General features: G+C 31.4%; 1 protein-coding gene across 3 annotated transcripts in view; it reads right to left on the bottom strand.

Moving 5' to 3' along the window:
- Nucleotides 1-19,594, bottom strand: part of LOC140516977 (methyl-CpG-binding protein 2-like) — a 49,297-nt gene extending 29,703 nt beyond the window's left edge. The window contains exons 1-3 of one of the 3 annotated variants that reach the window (XM_072627830.1): nt 19,464-19,571; nt 8,522-8,660; nt 7,448-7,579 (exon numbers count right to left, since the gene is read on the bottom strand). In XM_072627830.1, the coding sequence (XP_072483931.1) occupies nt 7,448-7,473 (26 nt within the window). In that variant the 5' untranslated portion in view covers nt 7,474-7,579; nt 8,522-8,660; nt 19,464-19,571. Of the gene's footprint in view, nt 1-7,447; nt 7,580-8,521; nt 8,661-19,463 lie in introns of all 3 variants that reach the window. The other 2 variants (XM_072627829.1, XM_072627828.1) reach the window with 2 other exon arrangements.
- Nucleotides 19,595-23,110: the final 3,516 nt, after the last annotated feature.

Raw genomic sequence — 23,110 nt, 5'->3', positions numbered from 1 at the left:
CGGAGGCAGTCAGGTGGTTAGATGGGTAAAAGAGTTAAATTTTGGAAAATACAGGCATAATATATGGGTTGCACTGAAATCCTATGGTAAATAACTACCACTTTTTTAGCACTTATATGGCAGGGAGGGAATGCAGAAAATTCACCATATCTGATCTGCTCTGGAGCAACTCATTCTTCCACTTCAATTCTACCTGGTGGTGTCAGAATAGAGATTGATGCATATTGTTAAACATTTTTCTTGAGGTTTTTGCATATACTCTATTATATACTAAATTTTAGAAAAAAGAAAATGAGAACAAATATTTGGAAAATTGCAGCTTAAAAATATTTAAATATTTTGGCCACAAAACGAGAAGAAAGCACTCATTGGAAAAGATCTTGATGCTGGGAAACAACTGCAGGCAAAAGGAGAAAGGGATGGCAATAGATGAGACTCATAGATACTGGTAGCAAAGGAATGACTTTGGAAAGAATGTGGGAAATAATGAAGAAGAGAAAGGCCTGATGTGTCCTATTCCATGGAGTTAGTAAGAATCAGACACAACCAGAAGAGTAAACAAAAATAAAAGTCTGATAGAAAATAGAATTAAATTATCATTTTACAGTATATCGTTCAATAAGGTCTTTTTTTAAAAAGTATGAAACTTTTGTACAAAAGGAGTTTTTATTTCATTTTTTTAAATCAGTTAACATAGAAGGAATTTACATTCACAGTTATGGGCACAGAAAATATGAACAAAATAAGCTGTAGAAATAATCACAATTATGTAAAATGAATAAAGTAGGTTGGGGTTTTTTTTGCAGTAACAGAAGAAATATAGGTAAGATAAGGATTAGCATTTTCAATTGGTTGAAAATGTTTTCATTAAACATTTCATATAAAAATCTGATAAACAAGTACACAGGTAATTAAAACAATATAAATTAAACCCAAAGAAAATGAACAAACTTTTTGAAAAGATGAATGTCAGACTCTCCATTATCAAAAATGTTTCCAATTATTATGAAGAGAAATGCAAATGATATATTATTGTATTATATTACATCACGTTAGAAGTGTATTTATTGAATGAGTGTACCTCACTCAAACTAAGAATGTGGTAAGACTTTAGCCTGAAAGGGCCAGGGTGTCCCATTGCATGCTGGGCTCAGGAGAAGAAAGTGAGGCTGGTGACCTTGCACAACCTTTCTCACTCAAATCAAAGTCAACTGCAAGTCATGTCATCAATTTGATGTCATGGTCCTCTTTGAGAATGGAGGACAAACACAACACCTACCCTCAATTCTGTTTTAATTCCAGCTCTGGAAATAAAAATTCAATCTACATTACTCCTTCTGACTCCACTCACCATTCCTGAGACTGTCTGAAATAACACTATCTGGCCACTATTCCATGTAAATGTGCTTCCCTCTTCTATGAATTAAAAAAAAACAGGAATATCAATCATGACTTCAGAAAATGGAATAGCAGAAATAGTTAAGGAAAAGAGATATACAGGGAAATTATATTTTGACTACATCACTATAATATGCCTAGAACATATGTACTAGAACAGCTGGACCACTAAATACTTAAGGGTTAAACTAAACAATTTACAAGGAGAAAAAGATAATAACAATATAACAGTGGATGATCAAAATATAACACTTTCAAAGACAGGCAAATTTAACTACAACAAAAAGAAGTCAATAACCTACATATAATTTTAAAAAATTTAAAATTCAATTCTAGAAAAGTTAAATATTATGCCTCCAATAACTAATAAATGTCAATAATATATATATTTCTTAGCATGGCTTCTTTACAATGATGACTGTGCATAAAAATCTCAAAATAAATGCAGAAAACCAGTAACGTTAAATATACTGATAATGCAATAAAAATTACATTCAATAAAGACCTAGTGAAGAAAAGACACATATCAATTATAAACTAAATAACAACCTCACTAGTCAAAGAACAAATCAGAAAAACAATGTATAATTTTTAAAAAAATAACAACAATGAACAACATAATAAGTTCTTCGGGATGCAGGGAAAACAGTCCTTACTACAAAATTCCTTTTTATGAACACTTTTTTAATCACCAAATAAAGGTAAGAACATCTGAACTGGGCATGCAACTGAAAAAACCAAAAAAACAACAAATTTTAAAAGCATAATTACACACCAAAAATACAAATCCTAAAAGTAAAGAAGTAACAAAACTGATAAATAAAACCCAAATGAATAAAAAAGGGAAAGAGAGGAAGTGGAGGGAGGAAAGGACTGGGTAGAGAGTGGTAAAAGAAGGTGGTTAAAGACTGAAAATGATTTTTATTAATTGAAAAAATTTTAAATATTGAAAAATTTTTAATTTAAAAAATATAAAGTTGAGATGAAGGACAAATTTCATTTTTGCATTTGTTTCCATTGTGTTCAAAACAAGGTTTTTTGTTTCATTCCACCTTGATTTTGTGATCATACAAAGTATGCAAAGCATTTCTGCTAGCTGTAAAAATGATGAAATTTTGTATGAACTGATACAAATTTAATTTTAAAAATATCTTGGAAACAGGGGAAATACTGTGACAAAAATCAAGATTAAAATAGTAATTCAGAGCATATGCCAAAATAAATTACAAATATAAAAGACCAGATGCTACAAAAAAAATCTAGAAGAATGATTCACAGTTATGAAAAATGGAAGCAAGATGGCTCACCAGATGAGTCAAGAGGACTCAAGTACCTTTGGACAAGTCACTTAAGTTTGGTTTGACTCATCTATTAACTCCCAGTGTCATTGTAAGGATCAAATGACATAAGTGTAAAGCACTAAGCAAATGGCTAGAACACTGTAAGCACTAACAAAGCTCTCATTTCCAAGATACATATATAAATACAACAGAACGGGACTGAAAAATTTGTAGCATATTAATGTAAGAGAATGCAATAATTAATAATTAATGCAATAGGAAATGATAAAAGAGATGATTTTAGAGAAACTTGGGAAGATTTGTACAGTAAAAGGGGATCAAGGGAATAATTTATAGGGGAGAGGGTAAGGGGAAAAAATCTAAGACTTATAGAAGTGATTGCAGAAAACTGTAAACAAATTAATAAAAAAAGTGTTTTGAATTAAAAAAAGAGAATAGTTTATACAATAACAACATCTAAAGATAACTACTTTATATAAATGGTCAAAGGTATGAAGAGCTGCATTTATTTATGTTGCATTATGTATTTATTTAATTTGTCAGGCACATACTAAGCGCTTTTTAAGATATTTTTTCATTTGATCTTTACAACAATCATGAGAGATATATGCTATCATAGATATCATTTTATAGGTGAAGAAACAAAATCAGGGGTTAAATGACTTCTGAGTGTCTTCCTTATATGAGAGTTACTATTTTTATAAAGCATAATATATTTTGGGTTTTTTAAGTTTAATATATTTTATGTTAAAGATGTTAAAACAAATTTTTAAACTTTTCTTAATAAAGTCTTGTGTTCTGAATTCAATACTTCCCTGTAGCTACCCTCCCCTTTCCTTAAGATGGTAAGCAATGAAATAGAAGTTATACGTACAAGACTCTACCATTAAAAGAAGATCCAAATCAATCACCAAATAAGCATCTATTAATTTTAATATTAATTTAATTAATTTAATTGAATTAATATTATACATGTGAAGTCTGTGCTACATACCAGGAATACAAAGTATCAAACAATCTCCACAATCAATCTATTAGAGTGATCTAATGATGACAATAAGATAGATGGATACATACAAAGACATTTCACATGCAAATGTACATACACACACAGAGATATAAACACACATACATCAAATTTGTGGTGGTCATCATTCAGTCTTGTTTTGGTCATGTCCAACTCTTCATGACCTCATTTGGGATTTTTTGACACAGATACTAGAGTGCTTGGCCAGTTCCTTCTCCAAATCATTTTACAGATTAGGAAACTGAGGCAAATAGGGTTAAATGACTTGTCCAAGGTCACAAAGTTTGTACATGTCTGAGTTTAGACTTAAATTCTGAAAGACTGTATCTTCTTGACTCCAGCCCCATCACTTTCTCCACTGCACCATGTAGTTGCCCAATATGTAAGTATAGTTTTAAATACATTATACATTAAATAGTTTTAAATTCATTTTGAGTTTTGTTGGATATAAACACATATGTGTGTTTATAAATATAAGTACATGCAAAATAGTTAATACTTTTCCTCTCAAAGTAGATGGGCTAGATTAAGGAAGGTTTCATGTCGAAAATAATGTTTAAGGTACGAGTCACAGTGGAAGAGGGCTGGGCAGGGGTGGAGAGGAGAAACACACATAAACACACACACACACACACACACACACACACACAAATATACCCCCAGCTTGTGCCAGTAAGTCAAACCACCACCACCTTAACCCCTATCACACCTTGATGGGGACACACCAGGACTGAGAACAACAGTCTTGGGAATAGCAATGCCTTCCCCTTCCTGCTCTCTGTGGTGATGCAGCCTGGGGACAGTGCTGCAGCTACAGAAGATCCAGCTGGTCCTTGCTACCACATTCCTTTCCTCTGGCCAGTGGTTCCACACCAGAGGAGTAGATTTTATCAATGGAAGTGACATGAAGGAAGAAACACTAGCATCTACTTTGCTCCTGTTTACTAAGGACTGTGAGACTTTCCATTCTGACTGCAGCTAGAGTAAAGTCTTTGAGCCTTTTTACTAGTATGCTAAAGATTTAACAACTACTAAATGCTTTTAAAATACTCCATTTATTCATTAAGAAAAAGAAGCAAGAAAAAAGGCCAGTTTGGCTGAAAGGCAGGAGAGGAAATAATGATTACTGACAGAGTCAAAAAAATAAGGAAATACAAGAATTTTTTTTAAAGGTATTCTACACCACTTTCTAAAGTCTAGTGTTTTGTAACCACCAAATTGTTTGACTCTGATGTCTTCTCAATTCTGGAATACCCCTACAAGGAGATCAAATATATATTTTTTAAATTACGTATAAGGACAAGGAGCTTGGAGTTCCTTAACAGTACCCAGTTTTTAAAAAAGCACCATGTACTACTTATAAAAGGAAATAACAGGTTATGTATGTAAGTTTTTTTGTTTTAAAACTATGAAATTTTAAGGTTTTTTGAAGAACCTCTTATCTTCACAGTTAAGAAAGTTTTCATTGACTCTCAAACTGACAGCATTACAGGTTTTTGTGACTTTTGTGGATCAAACATTATTCAACTCAGGTAATTACAGGGAGGAGTGTACTAGGCCTGTGCTATGGGGCCATTAACATTAACATTAGTTGATAACTGGCCAAAAGATATGAACAGGGAGTTTTCAGAGGAAGAAATTAAAGCCCTCTATAATCATATGAAAAATGCCCTAAATCACTATTAGAGACATGCAAATCAAAACTCTGAGGTACCACATCACACTTACCAGACTGGCAAACATGACAAAACAGAAAGATGACAAATGTTGGAGAGGATGTAGAAAGGTTGGAACACTAATACACTGCTGATGAACCTGTGAGCTCATCCAACCATTCTGGAGAGCAGTTTGAAACTGTGCCCAAATGGATACAAAAATGTGCATACCCTTAGACCCAGCAATATTGCTTCTAGGACTGTATTCCCAAGAGATCATAAAAATGGGAAAGGGTGGCACATGCAGAAAAATATTTATAGCAGCACTCTTTGTAGTTGCCAAAAACTAAGGGGATGCCCATCAATTGGGGAGTGGCTGAACAAGTTGCGGTACATGAACGTAATGGAGTACTACTATGATATAAAAATTATGAACAGGAAGACTTCAGACAGGCTTATATGAAGAAGACTTACATGAACTGATGCTAAGAGAAAGGAGCAGAACCAGGAGAATTTTGTACCTAGTAAAAACAACAGCGTATTTGGAATTTTCTGGTAGATTTAGTCCATCACAGAAATGCAAGAACTACAAAATTCCCAATGTCATCTTGAGGTAAAATGCCTTCCACATCCACAGAAAGAACTACACAACTGGATCATTGTTTTGTTTTCATAGTTTCTCCCATCCATTTTAATTCTTCTACTCAACATCACTAAGGTGAAAATGTATTTAATAAGAACGTTGGTCAAGAACCTATATAAGATTGCATGCCAACTTGGGGAGGGAGGAGGCAGGGAAGGTGGACAAGGGAAGGGGAAAAAAATCTAAGATGTATGGAAGTAATTATACAAAACTGAAAACAAACTAATTAATTTTTAAAAATTTGACAACAAATAAGTAAATTTGGAGGAGAAAAATAAGTTAAAAAAAAGAAAAATGTACAACAGGGTCTAAAGTTTAACTGGTCCCTTAAAGGCCATAACATTTTACCATTTGTGTTGAATACAAATAATCACAGAATTACAGGCTTCCACATCTGTTTGAAGAGAAATAAACTAGATTTTGCCAGCTGAACCACCAAGAAAGTGTAGTATGAAAGAGATGGAGAAATGCAGCGAATACCCTTCTTATCTAGAAGAATATTGTTTGATTCCAGATCTTTAAACCAATCTAGCAGACTAATAATCACACACCTATGAGATTCAACACTAAGTGGAGAAAAACTGTTAAGTCATGTGACCTTCTGTGATCAGTCTGTGCACTGACTGAATGGATACAGTCAGTTTGCTGGTCCTTCAGAACTAAGTTTTTTGGAGAAAGTCTTGGTCTGTTTTGTTGAAACTTCTCCAGTGTCTACTTTGAGAAATAATGTGTGTGTATATATACAGAGAGAGAGATAGAGCATAAACATAAAAACATAACATAAACATAAACATAGCATAAACATTTTAATTATGTATTAAAACATAAACATTATAAACATATATAATATTTTATACATATATGTAGACACACACAAATATAATGCAAACATAAACAAAAGAAAAACATGACAATTTGCAGAAAAAGTTGGAACTTGACCTAAGCTTTAAAAGAAGCCACAACTTTGAAAAAGGGAAAAGATGGGCAGTTAAATAAGAGACTGAATGTCATATTCATAAGAAACCACAGCCATGAATGAAAGTGAACAATGAATAAAAAGACTAAAAAAACAGGATGAGGCAAGGTTGTAAAAGATTAAAAAAAGAACTTTGTATTTGATCCTACATAATCAGCTCTGTACTTCATGAAAACACTTCGGCAATTACATTAGAAGATGAATTAGGAAAGGAGAAACTGGTTATGAGATTATTATAATAATCTGGTTGAGATATAATGAAGGAGCTACCTATCATTTCTGGTGAAAATGCAACAAAGATCATCTAAAAAGTCCTTCAAAAGAAATCAATTACCACCTAAACTAAAAACCTTTGAGAAGAAACTGCAGATATTTTTGTTAAAGGAAGGGGCAAGTACGAGAAAAGAAAGAAAGGAGGGTAAGAAGAGAGGCAAGAAAGCTACTTACCTGAGCCCTAACATCACAGCTACCATGGAATCCTGATGGAGCTGATCTACAGAAGCAAGATGGCAAGATCTGCTTGGGGAAGTCACATGTCACATCAAAACAGGAACTGGTGATTCTGTTTTTTTAAGAACCCTACAACAAAGAAAATGGTAAGTTGAAAGCCTCTATGTGCTACCAGACTTTCTCATCCTGGCCTACTTAATGCACTCTAAAGGAAAACAGACACAATGAAATCACTACAAGTGAAATTGGGACAGCTGGTGGTACAAAGTAGGTAGAGCACCAGGTCTGAAGTCAGGAAGATCTAAATTCAAATCTGGATTCACACACTAGCTGCATTAAGTCTGGGCAAATCATTTAATACAGTTTGCCTCAGTTTACTCATCTGTAAAATGAGCTGAAGAAGGAAATGGCAAATTACTCCAGTGTCTTTGCCAAGAACACCCCAAACAGGGTCACCAAAGAGTCAGGCATGACTGATAAGTGGAAAAACAACTAAAACAAAAAATAACACAAGACAAATCAAAAATATTTATTATTTTTATGTGCCATACACTATGCTAAACACTGAAGTGAAAATTAAAATTCCTTGAAGGAAAAGCAGTGTCAAAGTTAAACAAGTAATTATTCCTATTAAAAAAGTCTTAAGTTTCTTCACTTTTAGAGAAATCCTCAAATGGATTATTTCTCTACAGAAGAGAAAGGCACTCTAAGTAAGAGAATGAATAGCATTAAGTGGAAACTATCTTCTGGGAAAAGATATGACAAGACAATTTCTGACTCAGGACATCTACTGTGATAAGAAAGACTATTGCCATGAGAAGAAGACATTTCCATTGTTCCTAGATTCAAAGCTACTTTCACCCTTACTGTTTCCAGCTAGATGTGGGAGTTATTATGTTTCTCTCCTGCATTTTTCTATGACTACATATGGTGCAGCTGAAGTTGATGCTCTGGGCTTTCTCACTTTCCATACAGATGAGCCTGCCCTCTAAGAGTAAATAAATTCTGCGGCTATTACCTCTGCCCAAATATGACCAATAACTCTTCAACATGCACACGATAAGATTATACCTGAGAAAATTTATTCACAGCTAGGTAGTACAGTGGATGGAATTCCTGGAACCAGGAGTTAGGTCTTCGAATCTAGCCTCAGACACTCACTAGTTGTGTGACCCTGGAAAAGTCACTTAACCCTCAACTCTAAAATGAACTGGAAAAGGAAATGGCAAATGAGTATCTTTGCAAAGAAAATCCCACTTGGCATTACAAAAAAGTCAGACACAACCAAATTTACAGTCAGGAAAAATCAAATGACTAATAAAACTGCAGTACCATCTAGAAAAATAAGAGACAGGTTATTATTATATAATTATTATTATATTATTAATTATATATTATTATATTATTAATTATATAATTATTGTCATAATATTATTATTATTATTATTATTATAGCCTCTTACTATATATTCACTTGTCTTAAATACAGTCCCAATCTAAATTTTTTAATAACCCTGGTTTGATGTGACATAGATTTCAAATTGTAGTATTACTGTTATTAATGATAAAAATCTGTGATCCTTTTGGTCTACTTTGCAGCAACTGCTTGTAGATTGGAACTTCAATTATTCAGGTCAAATCTACTCCCCAAAAAGGAACTTCGGCCTGAGTATGTAATGAGAGGTTTAAAAAAATTTGGGTTTCACTGAAGGATTTGCTATTTCTATGCCTGTGAATTTGTGAATATTATCTAGAAAAATGCCTTTTAGAATAGGCATTGAGGTTGCCCATAATATCTGAGTTTCATCTCAATTTGGAAACTATTGTAGTTGTAGAAAAATGGGTATAATTAGGTTTTTAAAACTGACAGTATTCTACCCAATTACAATATAGAATAAATTGTCAGCAGGAATTAACTGTGTATAGTACACAAAATTCTGTCCTTGAAGAATTATCAGGTTATATTCTAAATTTGATATTTGCAATTTCCATGTTTCTGAAGAATCTTCTAAGATTGCAAAAGTACCACATTAACCTTTGCCAATAGACTTATTAAAAGTAGTAGGTCCTATAATTTGAAGAGATGTGAGAGAATGGACTATGAGAAAAATGAGATTCTATATAGTTCTATCTGTCACTGTAAATCCAGATTGGATTTGATGGAGTTTGAACTAAACAAAATTGTAATGTAATCTCATTTAAAGTGAATTATGTCTTGGGGGGCAATTGTGGTATTTGATTTTCTATAAGTCAAATCAGCCCTTAATGGAAAACAGAACTAAAATTTGGCTGTAAGATGTTTACAAATAGCTCAAATAATAATTTCATGTGGAACTGGAATAAAATGCAACCAGTTTAGAATGCCAAAATTAAAAAAGGATGAGACAATTTATTATATAATTCAAAACTGCATTTAACTGAACTAATGTCATTCAACTGGCACTAAGTTTTATTTCACATCCTAAATCTCTAATATTTTGCATGCAATTATTACGTACCTAATTTTTTTTGTATAGTAATTTTTGAGAAACCATGGTATAAATACTGTTAATAAGGTTAATGCAACACTAAAGCCTCTTTTGATCTGAATACTGCAGTATTATAATTTTATAATTTTGAGATATCACTTATTAGAGTATCATTTTAGAAACAAATTTTAATGGTGAAATTAAGAGTTATGATTTTTCAGTTTAAAAAAAGAAATCTGATGGATATTAACTGAATGTTTGTCCAAAATCCCTAATATTTCCTAGGATCTGGAGTGCACAGAATGAGATTAAACATAAAAGGATATCTGAATGGGACATTTGGAGTTGGTGGCCAGGGTCAGACTAGATCAAGGTGTTTTATAATATTAGTAGTCGTTATTGTATTAATTTTTATTGTACTAGTCAATGCTTCCCAATACTTGTATCTGCCTATGGAAATGCCTGCTGGAAAACTTATGTAAAAGATATCCTGAGAATAAAGTTACAGGATATACAAAAATGTGGTCTATCAAAGGAGGGATTGCAACAAGAGAATTTCTGGCTCAGGCCTCTTATTGCCACCATGCCCTAGCCTCTATTTTAGGTTTCCAAACACTGTTCTTGATATCTTGAAGATAACAACACCTGCAGACTCAAGGTTTTTATGTGAAAGCTAAAAAAAAAAAAAATCTTCGAGTGTCTATTAATAATAGTTAATTAATTATTAACTATTATTAATTAATTATTAATATCTATTATTTAATGACTGGAAGCAGTACCTAATTAAGAGACTCCTTAAAATTCTCATGACAAGGGAAAAAGTAGGTAAAAACTTGCTTTTCGTAGATTACTGTTAATGATTCCTGATTCCAGAGTCCAGCTTCATTAGTCTAGCAGTAATCTGTAAATTTGTGTTCAAAGAAAGTTAAGACTATCTAGCTTTACATTAGATTTCAATAAATTCAGAAAATTCAGTAAAGCAGCAAGGGGTCATTTAAAGTCATAAGGAAAAAACAAAGATAAGAGAAAGGTTATTAGCTTTAAATACAGAAAGGCTTTTTCATGATTATATTTCTGCTTTGAAACTTGTTCAGTCCATAATAAATGGTAACAGAGTAGATTAGATTTATACTACAAGAAAAACAAAATATCTGTTATTAAAAAAGCTTGTAAAATTAGTCCACAATACAGCAAAAAAGAAATATATCAGGCTATCAATCACAAAAGGTAGCCAAGAAAGCTAACAAGAGAGCTAACAAGGACTGAGAATCAGAATTTTAAAATGGTGAAAGGAATGTTACTACTCCTAAGTGCAAAGGAAAATGGGTTTCCTTTATTGTGTTTCCACTGACAAGAAAAAAGTTGCCAATGAAGATTTTGACTGAATTCAACAACTGAAAAGTTACTGCATTTTACATAATGAAATTAGTTTAAACGTAAATAGTTATAAAGAAGTTATAAAGTATTACAATTTAAATTGAGGTAAGGTTTCGTGGGGACTGCACCTGAAAGAACACTATAAATTAACCAAATTAAATTAAATTAACACTATAAATTCAACAAGAATATGCTAAGGAAATGAAGGGAGAACATTAGGATAAGGATTTATTTAGTGATTACAAACCTGAAATGGAGAAACAACAGTGATAAAGGACTTCAAAAATTTAAACAAATTTAGCATTTTCTCTGCCAAAAGCAAAGCAGCTGATAAATTCCAGAACTACTCCAAAGAAAATTTCATATTTTTAAAGGTAAAGACAGTTACAAATGGAATTATTATTTTGAAGTAAATTCTGAAAAAAGGGAGCTCACCAGTTGTAGAAACAGAATGAATGTCTGTTTCTTTTTAGTAGAAAGAACGAAGTCTGAACCCTAAGATTTTAAGAGAACTTTTGGAAGTTTCTCTATTATTCTTGTGAAAAACCAAAGAGATTTAGATTAGTGAAAAAATGCAAGCCTGGGCTGGATTTCAAAATCATTAATTGTTAGATTTCATCCTAGAAAGCATAAACCTTTTTATCAACCTAAATTGGTCAAAGGCATAGAACATACACTTAATCTATTTAGAGAAGACATAAAATTGGGAGGGAAAACTAACAACATAGAATGACAGTGAGGATATAGAAACTATGCCCATGTATTGGAACGATACTAACAATGATACTACAGTATCATTATACAATGATACCTTTTTATCCAATTATACCATTTCTAGGCCTTTATATTCCAAAAAAATCAAAGCAAAAGGAAAACGACTCATATAGCAGATTTTCTTGTGATGGCCAAAAACTGAGTGGCTAAAGAAATTATACTAAAACAAAGTACATTGTTGGAAGGAATGACCAAAGAGATTGGTCTTCCTTGTGGTTTTGATATTCCTCTTAGCTGCCTCCGTGCTTGTTGTGAAAACAATGTTGAGTTATGAATCATGATCAACACAATGGCCAGAAAAATGTCACTTACAAAGTGAGAGATGAATTCATAGATAAAATGAGATACGTGTTAGTAGAGACAGCCCTTACAGATATTGGTTGACCGTATTTGTTACAAGGGAATTTTTTTTCCTAAGGGAGGATGCAAAAATAAATGCTTGATTATTTTTTAAATGTTATTTTAAATCGACTAGGCTGAATCTATGATTAAATTTCATAGAAATAAATATGAAATTTTGTAATTGGGCCTAGGAGAAGTCATGAAAATAGTAGTTTGAAAAAGATTCAAGTTTGCTATTTCAAGAATAATCAAGATCATAAAAGGACAAAAAATCCAGTGTAATCTTAATCTGCACTGTGTTGCAGTTGCTGTTGTTTAGTATGGGAGAAAGGATTTTCCCTTCTTTATTCTGCCCTGGTCAAAATAGAATTTCTTTTTTCCAGATTAATTTGAGAAAACAAAAGAGAAATAAATACCCTACAGATATACTGAGTACATTTTGTTGATTACAGTTAAAAGTCTTTCAACTCCTAAGATTCTGTAGTTGACAATGAATTTTATTTTATATAAATAAAAAAACAATTATTCAGTTCTCATTCTGTTTGTAGTTCATTTCATATATATTCTAAATATATTCTTATATGTACAAGTTGTGACCCTAACAGAATGTAAGCTCTTCAAGAGCAGGAGACATTCATTTCAAAACATTCATGTTTTGTCTTTGATAAACTGATTGACTGATTCTATTGTCTACTTGAGAGGGAATGAAGATAAATGGCTCTTAAACAAGAAAAGCGATTCAAAGAGGGTAAGTCACTGGGTCTTATCAACTAACATCAGATGTAGAGGCAGCATAAAACCAAAGGATATGATTGTTCATTTGTCTTCTAGAAGATCCTAAAGTATAGCAGTAATACTGCAGACTTGGAAAGAAGCCTAAAAATTTTTCAAAAAGGAAACTTCAATCACCTATAAAAAAAGAATGATCTTAATTTAAAATGCAGGAAATTAATTTTGAAGAAATGGTTTGCAAATATTTATACCAAGAAACAAGCTAACTTCAGCAAAAGAAAACTATGACCAGTCAACCTTATTTTCTCTTCCTAAAATATCCTAGACAGTCTCAGGAAAAGTTTTTCATTTTATGCAATGGTACATTTCTAATATCACTTGTGAGAATAATTACTGTACACTTATCAAATATGTAGGTGACACAATTTTACACGTAACTATCATATTAGATCATAAGGTGAATATCTCAACAGAAATTTTAGAACAAGCAAAAAAATTAAAATTTTCTTCTATCCCTCCCTAATTACCTTTTATTTAGTTACTTTATGTTCTGCTATTATTCTGCATCTTGTTATGCATGTCTTTGTTTTCTCTCCCATCAGAACGTAATCACCTTCGGAGTAGGAATACTTCGGAGTACTTTTTTGTACTTTTATCTCACTATCTAGTACACAGAGCAGATTCTTAATACTTAAGGATTAAGTGAAGGTAATACTTAAAACAGCATATAAATATCTAAGTTCCCACAGTTCAGTTTTTAAAATACCATAAAAGCAAGCTAAGTGCAGGTGCTTAAGGAAAAGAGGTCATAAAAACAATTAAGCTCAAAATTTCTCCTGTGTGATTTGGTCACAAAAAAATTAAATTAAACTAATCTAGGGTTAACAGGTATATTGGGTTACCTGAAAAATGTTAAATTCAATTATTAGATAACAACCACCTAGAAATTATGTCCATGAGAAATGTCAAAACTTAAATTTTAAGTAAGAGCTTTGATTTAAGAACTCTGAATAACTTCAGAGAAGACTTAAAGGAAAGATAATTGCCTAAAAGAACTGTAATACTACAAATGGGTTCTATTTACTTTTATTACACTTGCTGGTTTTGCTTCTGAATTTCAGATCTTTGCAAATATCCCTCAGCACATAGGACTTCCTTTCGTGTTTCATCTTGCCACATTAGAATGTGTTTCTTTTTGGTTTTACATGTATTCCCAAGTGCTTAAAACAATACCTGACACATTACAAATGTTTATTGTCTTGCTTAGTCCTAGATGACAGAACTAAGGACAATTTGAAGTTGCAGAAAGACAAACTTCAGTTCCATCTAAGTAAAAATTCCCTTAACAATTAGATCTTAGAAACGGAACCCAACTGCTGAAAAATAATAACTCTCACTGAAGGTCTTTATATGTACATCAGATAATCTTTTACTGGTGATAACATTCAGGTGTAGAACAGAATGAAGTCTCTTTCAATTGTTATATTTTGTGATACTATGAAATTGCAGAAAAGTATGTTAATGAAAATATTTGTCCTTGCCAATCTTGTAAAAACATTTAGAGGAAAAATGTACCTTCATATGGTATATGAATATGTATTCCCCCAAAAAAAATCAAACTAAGAAAAAAAATAGTATTTATAGCCTGCTAGAACATACTAATATAAAATATTAAAATCTATCTTTGTAGACATTGTAAAAATATTGTCACATTTTTACACATAAGGAAATTGAAGCAGAAATGGACACATACTGGTAAAAGTTTCAGGCCAAATATGAATTGGTCTTTTTCTGGGTTCACTCTACCTGTAGTACCATCTAAATGCATATTGATAAAGAAGAATGCTGTATGAAAGATTTATGGGTGGCTACTGCACTTTTCAGTCATTCCTAAGATTTCCTTGCAGATTATTTTCCTTAATTTTTTGTGCATATATCTGTAAGAATAAAAGATTTTTTTTCTTCCTTTCTCAATGGGTGGAGAAAGAAATTATTAAGGAGGAAATTCAGAACTTAAAACTGAATTTTTTTAAAAAAGATTTTGCTTGTCTTTTTTACAAAATGAAAAGTAAGGAAACAGAAGCAAGCCAGTCCAAGGATTCAATTAACAGGTTTTAAGTTCTCTAATCTAACTACAAGATATACTAATAACATAAAATCATGTTGTAAAAAGAAATAATACATGTATTGCTTTGCAAAACTTACAGCACTACGTAAATACTCAATAACTACATGGAACACAACATAAAATTATAAATCACGTATTTCACTGCCACTAAGACAATGTTAAATTGCAATCTTGAAAATAAAGTCCCATACATAAATACACCTCAGAAAAATTAACCCTATCCAAAACAGATTTTAAGCAGTTTATGAGAGTCCTGTTTACACTGAAATAGGCAAGGGAAAGTTAGTGCAATGACAACAACCACCTAAGGATATTCATCAGGGACCTAAAAGAGAGTATTTTGTATGTGTGATTGAAAATGAGAATATATTTGAGTTTTGATGATATCTTGCTAGATGAACTTTCTATCATCCTCTCATTTCCATGAAGGAAATTTTTAAGTATAAAGAGGAAACTTCTGAACAATATGGACTTACTTTTACTATGGCTATGAGACTTTAAAATAAATGGAACAAATATGTGTGTGTGTGGAGTCATTCAAAGTAAAATTAACTTCAATTTCATATCAGAAATATTTAATCAAAGAAATTCACACTGTACACATTTCAAATCTAAGAAAAAGTAAGTAAATAAAACAGTTTCTCAGTAAGACAGATGTCATGAAACACATGGGTTAAGAGTTTCACACATTAATTTCCAGAATAGCCATTTACTTACCAGTTTTTAGTTTCACTTTACATATATATACACATACTTAATAATTTAGTAATTAAACCCACAAAAGACAGAAGCAAATTCGAAAAAAAAGAACTAAAATTGGAACTAAATTTGGATCTCAGTTATTACAGGTTTCGAATGTAAGATAAATAATGTCATATTTTCCATGTGTAAATCTTTTAATGAGGAAAAAAATATGTTAATCAATGAAATAATACCAACAGCAAAAATGGCTGATGTTTATATAGTCAAGCAGTATACTAAGTATTTTATTATTATTATCTCTAATTTGTACATTCCTGGGCAGAAGGTGCTATTGTTACCAAATGAAGAAACAGGCAAACAGAATCCATGGCAGGATTGAAGTGTGCTCTTTTTTCAACTGCACCGGATACACTAACAGCAGCTAGAAAAAGCAAACTAACAATCTTATATGAAAATATGAAAAACACCAATACTCTAAAAGCACATGCTTTTATTGTTATTTAGAAAGGCAAAACAAGACTCATTCATATGATAATATTCAAAATTAATGAGTGCAGTAGGTAATGAGAGAAAGAACACTTGAGTTGGAAAGAGAACACTTTGGGTCAACTAACAACTCTAACATCAGGGCAACAGTTTGTTCAAGTATAAAATGAGATTAAAATGAATTCTAACACTGTGTGATATCATTTGAGTCTAAAATAAATTGTTGCATAATTTTAAAAATTCATTTTAATTAATTTATGTGACAGCTATAACAAAGTATTCTTGCTATCCATGTAGGCATCAAAGTTAATTTTAACCATCTAGATAGTCTTGGTAGATTGACCAGCTTTTAAGAATTAATCTATAAAACCTATTTATAAAAGAAGATACAGCTGATTACTGTAAACTTGTATAATAAATTTTAAATCTCTTTTAGGTAAATTTTTTGAAAGAGAACAGAAAGTAAGAGGAAAAGATAGGTTAGATGTCATTTGGGGATGGCTTAGGAAAAAATAATCACATCAAAACTTATTTAAACTATGAAAAGGGAAAAAAATATAAAAAAAGGGAAAGTGCAAAATGTGGTGTAACTTTGGGAAGATGAAAAAGAAGGTAGAGTGGAAATTTTTTTTTCATTTTTAAGAGAGAAAAAGAAAAGTAAGATGCCTAAGGTACATATGGTGCCAGTATTAGTTTTATAAAATGATGCATCTGTTAGAAAGTTGATGGGGAAAAAACAAAAAGCATCAGGAAATACTGATTTGAAAAAGTAAATTTTTCTTCTTAAAAAAGGCTGTATTTTAGAAGTGCACATTTAGGGTCAGTTGGATGAGTGAAGCAGTATTAAATAGAGAGGATGCATATATGAAACTAAACATGGAAATGTAAGAAGTCTCATGTTATCTTTTATCTTTTGGATTTCCTGTATCATTTCTGCATAAGTACTGTTTTTACAAAAGGATTGTATTGTGTTTTCATCAGATGGTATTGTGTAACATTTTTAAGTTAAAGATTTTGTTTTGATGATGTATGTCCATGATGGATTTATATATGAATGGATGTCATTTAAAGGAATTTTTATCATTTTTTTTATGTTTTGGTTGCTATATTTAGCATTAAGAACCTTTTACAATGAAAACAATAATAGTTTTGTAATGCAGTACTATTTAAGGGACTCAATGTAAAGAGTGATGTAAGTGGAGATTAAAGAAGATTCAAGAAGGTTAAATGATTAAAGAAGATTAATTAATTAATATTAAAGAAGTAAGAATGTATAGTGTATAATGTATATGTGTTAGGCAGTATGTGTAAAATATATAAAGAGTTCATATAAAGATTTGTTAGTGTTATATTCATTTTGTAATTATGGAATGTGAGAGAGGTAAAGTCAATAATAAAGCTAAATAGCTGGGTAAATTTGAAGTCAGGTTTTTTTGAGTTGTGGTGTAGTTTTGTGAGTATTTTACCATTTGGCTTTTTACTTTATTTTTCAAAGAATAGTTTGAGAAGTAAATATGCAGAAACAATTTGAAGTACTTGAAAGTTTAGATGGGATATTTAAATAAAGATTATGGGTCGTTTCTTTATAGTTAATTGTTAAAAATTTAAGTTTTTAAGGCAGAAATTGAGAATGTGTATTTGTGTATAGAGTTACAGCCATTGAGAGATTATAGTTTTATGTGGTTTTGGTATATGTATATTTTTGTTTTTATGTGATTGGGAGAATTAGTTTAAGTTTTGATGATGTTGGAAGCCTAGGTAATAACTGCTGAATATTTCAAAGAAATTGTAAGTGTAACAGTTTTTTTTGGTAGATGAAAATACATTGTTAGATGATGTGGGGTTAGAGTTGGGGTATGGGGATATTAGTTTGCAAATTAAGTAGTGGAATATGAATATATATGTTTAGTGCTATCAATTTAATTTTTTTATATTATATGTGAGAGTTAGTTTTGTTAAGTGGGGTGTGAAATTTGTATGAAAATGTGTTATGTCAAATGTATTTTGTAAAATGTATTTGAGAAATTAAAATTATGTAATAGAATAAATAAAGTAAGATTTGAATTCAAGTTTTACTAAGTAAATAGACAAATAATCGTATTTGTAAGCCTTAAAGTAAGAGTGCAAGGGTTTTGAATGTGGGATGATTTTTTGGGGGGCAGTTTTTTAAGCATGTTAGTGTCAGTAGTTTTTTTAAATGGTTTAGTTTCTTTTGGCGGCTGTGGAGGAGAATGATGTTTTGGGGTATGTGGAAATCTATTTTGTGTGTTATATGGAAATAGTTTATGCTTTATTGGAAATGAGATGTTTTAAATTAGGTTATCTCTCTTTTGGGTTTTGAATTACTGTTTGTAGCTATTAGGAACCTTTAATATGGCTTTTGGTTTGGGTCAGTGCAATAGGCAGGATGAAAAGAAATAAAGTTAACAAGTTCAGACTATTCGGTTTATAATTTTTTATAAGAGTGATCATATGCATGTATTTAATGGGTATTGCGTGTGCACAAGATGTGTAGTTAATGACAGCACCACTGTGACGCACTAAGGTAAAATTGTGCGGTGGAGGCAGTAAGGGGGAGGGGAGATTAGAAAAAGGGCAATAACGGAGAACAGGGCCTGAAAGACTTAGTAATTATTGGGAATTAGTAATTTTGGGAAATAAGTTTGATTAATAATTAACAATGGGGTTTCGATCGATTACGTGGAAAGGGTGTGGTTCAATGTAAAAAAAAAAGAGGTCATAGTGTCTTTTAGGTAATAAGCAGGTTAGCCCTATAATGTTATTTGAAAGAACCGGGAATACATATTTTCTGAAGGGAAATGGAACAAACATGTATGAGCGAATGGGCCTATTAGGCATTAGAGAGGCAAGGGGCCTTAAAGAATGGGGGATGGGTAAGAAGCAACATCCTCTCCAAACCCTCCCCGCCAAAAAAAAACATATTAACCAATTATTTTTTCACCCTTACAAAAAAGTTCCCATCTGCGATTATAGTTCTACTCACAGTCTCTCCTCTTCACCATCTATCTCGTTCACGGTTGCCGCGTCGGCCATTTTCCAATGGCTTTTTTTACAAAGCGAGAGCAGCTGAAAAGCTGGGCACGCGCTTAACCGTCGCAAAGTTTCCACGCCCCCCTTTTTTTATTGGACGACAAAGACATTATTTAAAATTTTACGTGTTATCATTGGTTTCAAGAGAAAAAGAAATTTCTACCGAAGTTTGTGACGACTGATTTTCCAACTTAACAATTCCAGTTAAATACCATAAAGATTCCAATAAGAAAAAACAAACACTCAGCTTTCATCCCCTTGCTCAAAACCTTAGAACTAAAAAGATTTAAACCTTTTCGTAAGGTCACTATATCAAAAAAAAACCGCATACAAATACGATTCATACTTATTTTAAAATGAAAGACCCCTCATTTACTTTGCCAATTAATTCACATGTAAATTTTGACACATCGCTTAATGTACCTCACTTTGCTCATTTACAAAATTTAATTGTTTTGCTGCACAAGCCATTAAACTCCAAATACTTACATCTTCATGTTCCCTTTCCTCAAAAAAACCCCACCCTCTTATATTTAACTATATGCAATACCTTTCCTTACATTATTCTGTCACACATACAATGAAAACTACATAAAAATTCAAAACCAAAATTTAATAACATATACTCATATACTTCTTATATCATTATACCATTACCAAACACACAATCACAATAACATACTTATTCCAACAAATCAAACAATAAATTCTAAACCTCTAATTTAACCAACTCCCCAAATATTCATTCATTATCTCTTGACTCTATTATCACCACATTCTCTAAACTCACTTCTCAATCCTTCCACAATATTCAAAACACCTCACTTACTTTGAACTATTTCCTACAAAATAACCTTTTTAAAATTAAACACCTATAAGAACTCCATAATATTATTTCAATCTTATTATCTCACCTACCAATTTCTCCTCCCACAGCTACAAATATATCCCCTTACATCTTTACCATGAAAACATTTCCCCAAAAATAGTTCCATTCAACAACTTTTCAAGTACATTACACTATAAAAAAAAATTTAAATACTTCCAAATTCTTCCTAACAAAAAATAATAAAGTAAACTTTTAATACAAATATTATTAACATATAATATCTCTTTGCATAATTTTTAGTCATACAAAACTATTTCAAACCTGTGCAACAAAAATGAAATGTTTAATCTTTTACAGTCACTCACATTCCTATATAAATTACAAATTTAAACCAAATCATAGTTCTGAAAACAACTGCTTTCTCAGCTTTTCTGCTACTTACCTACATAACAATATTTAACAGTTAATTCAGGTCACAAATTCCACTTATCCTACCACTTCTTGTATTATTATTTGATCAACTGTGAATAACTTAGCTTTTTTCACCAATTCAATGATCAAACAAAGTCATAAAGGACTAATTATAAAGCATACTATCCACATGCAAAAAAAAACTAAGCATGAATATACACTTAGTGATACTATTTTTCACTTTTTTTCACTTTCTTCTTCCATAAAAAAGACTAAAATGACATACAAAATTGCACATTTATATATCCACTTACTCTGTCAGAAGAAGCAAAACAAGAAAGACATATTATTTACAACACAAAACTTTAAATAAAACTGTAAAAAAGCTGTGTATTTGTGTACATAAAATTCAAAAAAGAAATAAAATTTATAATTTTCAAATTCTGGATTACTGAACTCCATTTTCTTTAAAAATCATTTTTAGAGTTACACAAGTATTAACAATGCTGTCATGTGTTAAACCTTAGATATCTTGTTCATCTGTTCCCTTCCTGAAATTCATGTAATTTCGAAAAAGGCAAATTGTTATCAAAAACTATGAACAACACATTAAAAAGTTCACCTACAATATCATCCAAATAAACTCCTTAACCAACCTCAGATTTAAATACAGTTTTCCCAACATTTAATTTCCCTAACAGTAATATGCACTTCCCAGATTATGAAAATAAAATAATATGAGCAAAGTGCCTACATTATTAAGGATTTGTCCTCATTTTCAATTACTCTTTCTCAACAAAAGTACAGCAAAAGAACTTTCAAAAAGTATGTTATCCTTCAGTTTCACATGCACTTGAGCTCATTAGATGTTTGTATTTCTCACAGAATCAGCCACATACTTTTAGAAAAATACTTTGTGCCTATTATTTTTCCTGCATCCAACTACTAAAATGCCACAGCCAAAAATCATATCAAAAAAGAATACTAGTACACACTCCTAACTGGTAGCATTTGAAGATTACACTTCCCAATTTCTCAGAGTCCCCTAAAACTAAGGGAATAAGAATTTGCATACATACCAAATATTGAGCTAACTGCTTTACAAATATAATCTCATTTTCTAGAAATTTGACCTAGTTAGCAGAGTTCTGGAGATTTAAATGATTGTGAAGGAGGTTGAGAACTTAGATGTGCTACAATTAAATCATAAAACATTCAGACAGCAATGCAGAAAACAATTATCTTGCAAAAATACTTCTCTATTAATAAGTTTCCCAGTTTGACACAGTATTCTGATTAATTGTGTGTGTGTGTGTGTGTGTGTGTGTGTCTGTGTGTGTGTGTTTGTTGTTAAAGGCTGTTAAAGGAAACATTGAATTACTGGAACCAGAATACACCTTAACTGTGTCAAGGACAAAGTCACACCAGCTAACATAATTAATTGTTGTACCCCAAGCTGGAGTCCTTGTGTGTCCTTGGGACCCAACACTGGCTCCAGCCAGTCTGTACCAGCCCTGGATAATGCTTATACAACTGAGGTCCTTTGAAGATAAGCAAACCATCCTGTCTTCATGGTCTAGCAGTTCCCAAGGGCAAAGAAAGCAAAATCTGCCATCAGTTTGCTCTTCCCCATAAGAAGCTGTCTTGTCTTTCTTCTCACCTTTCTGCACCATTTTTCCTCCCACATTATGCTCCTTCCTGGGACGCCCTCCTCACTTTAACCTGATATTACAAATATATAAACTTCTGTTAAAGACTGGAAAGACCACATCAAAGTTCACTTCTCTTTTAATTAACCTGATTTTCACAGAAATCTCATGATGTGATTACTAGTTGACAATGTTTATTTGTATTTTTATTTATTTATAGAAATGTATTTGTATATACACACACACTATATATATTACATATACATATATACTATATAGAGAAATATATATTTATTTATTTACAGAAATTCTAATGAAAATATGAAAATTTTAGAAAGTATCTTATACATTTAACATTTTTACAACTTAAAAACAGAGTCCTTATCAAATACAGAGGAAATCAAAGTAATGCTTTATAATGTAAAATCATAACATTCAATATTATACAGCTTTAGGCAACAGATTCAAATAGTAGTAATACTGTAGAAATAAGATAAATTCTATTTCATTATATAAATTAAAATAAAAAGATAAGATATTAATAAATCATATATTTAATATTCTATTAGCTAGCTATAATTTGTATATAGGCTATTTTCTTTACCAACAAGAAACTTATAGATATTACAGTCTAGTAGCATTTTACACAATAAGATAAATATGAAGATTAATACATCACCCGATAAATTAAAAGCAATTGTGGAAGAATTT

This window comes from Notamacropus eugenii, assembly GCF_028372415.1.
Source record: "Notamacropus eugenii isolate mMacEug1 chromosome Y unlocalized genomic scaffold, mMacEug1.pri_v2 SUPER_Y_unloc_1, whole genome shotgun sequence".
NCBI classification, from domain to species: Eukaryota; Metazoa; Chordata; class Mammalia; order Diprotodontia; family Macropodidae; genus Notamacropus; species Notamacropus eugenii.
Note: the sequence above shows the minus strand (reverse complement) of the source record. Positions and strands in the feature narration are given on the sequence as shown.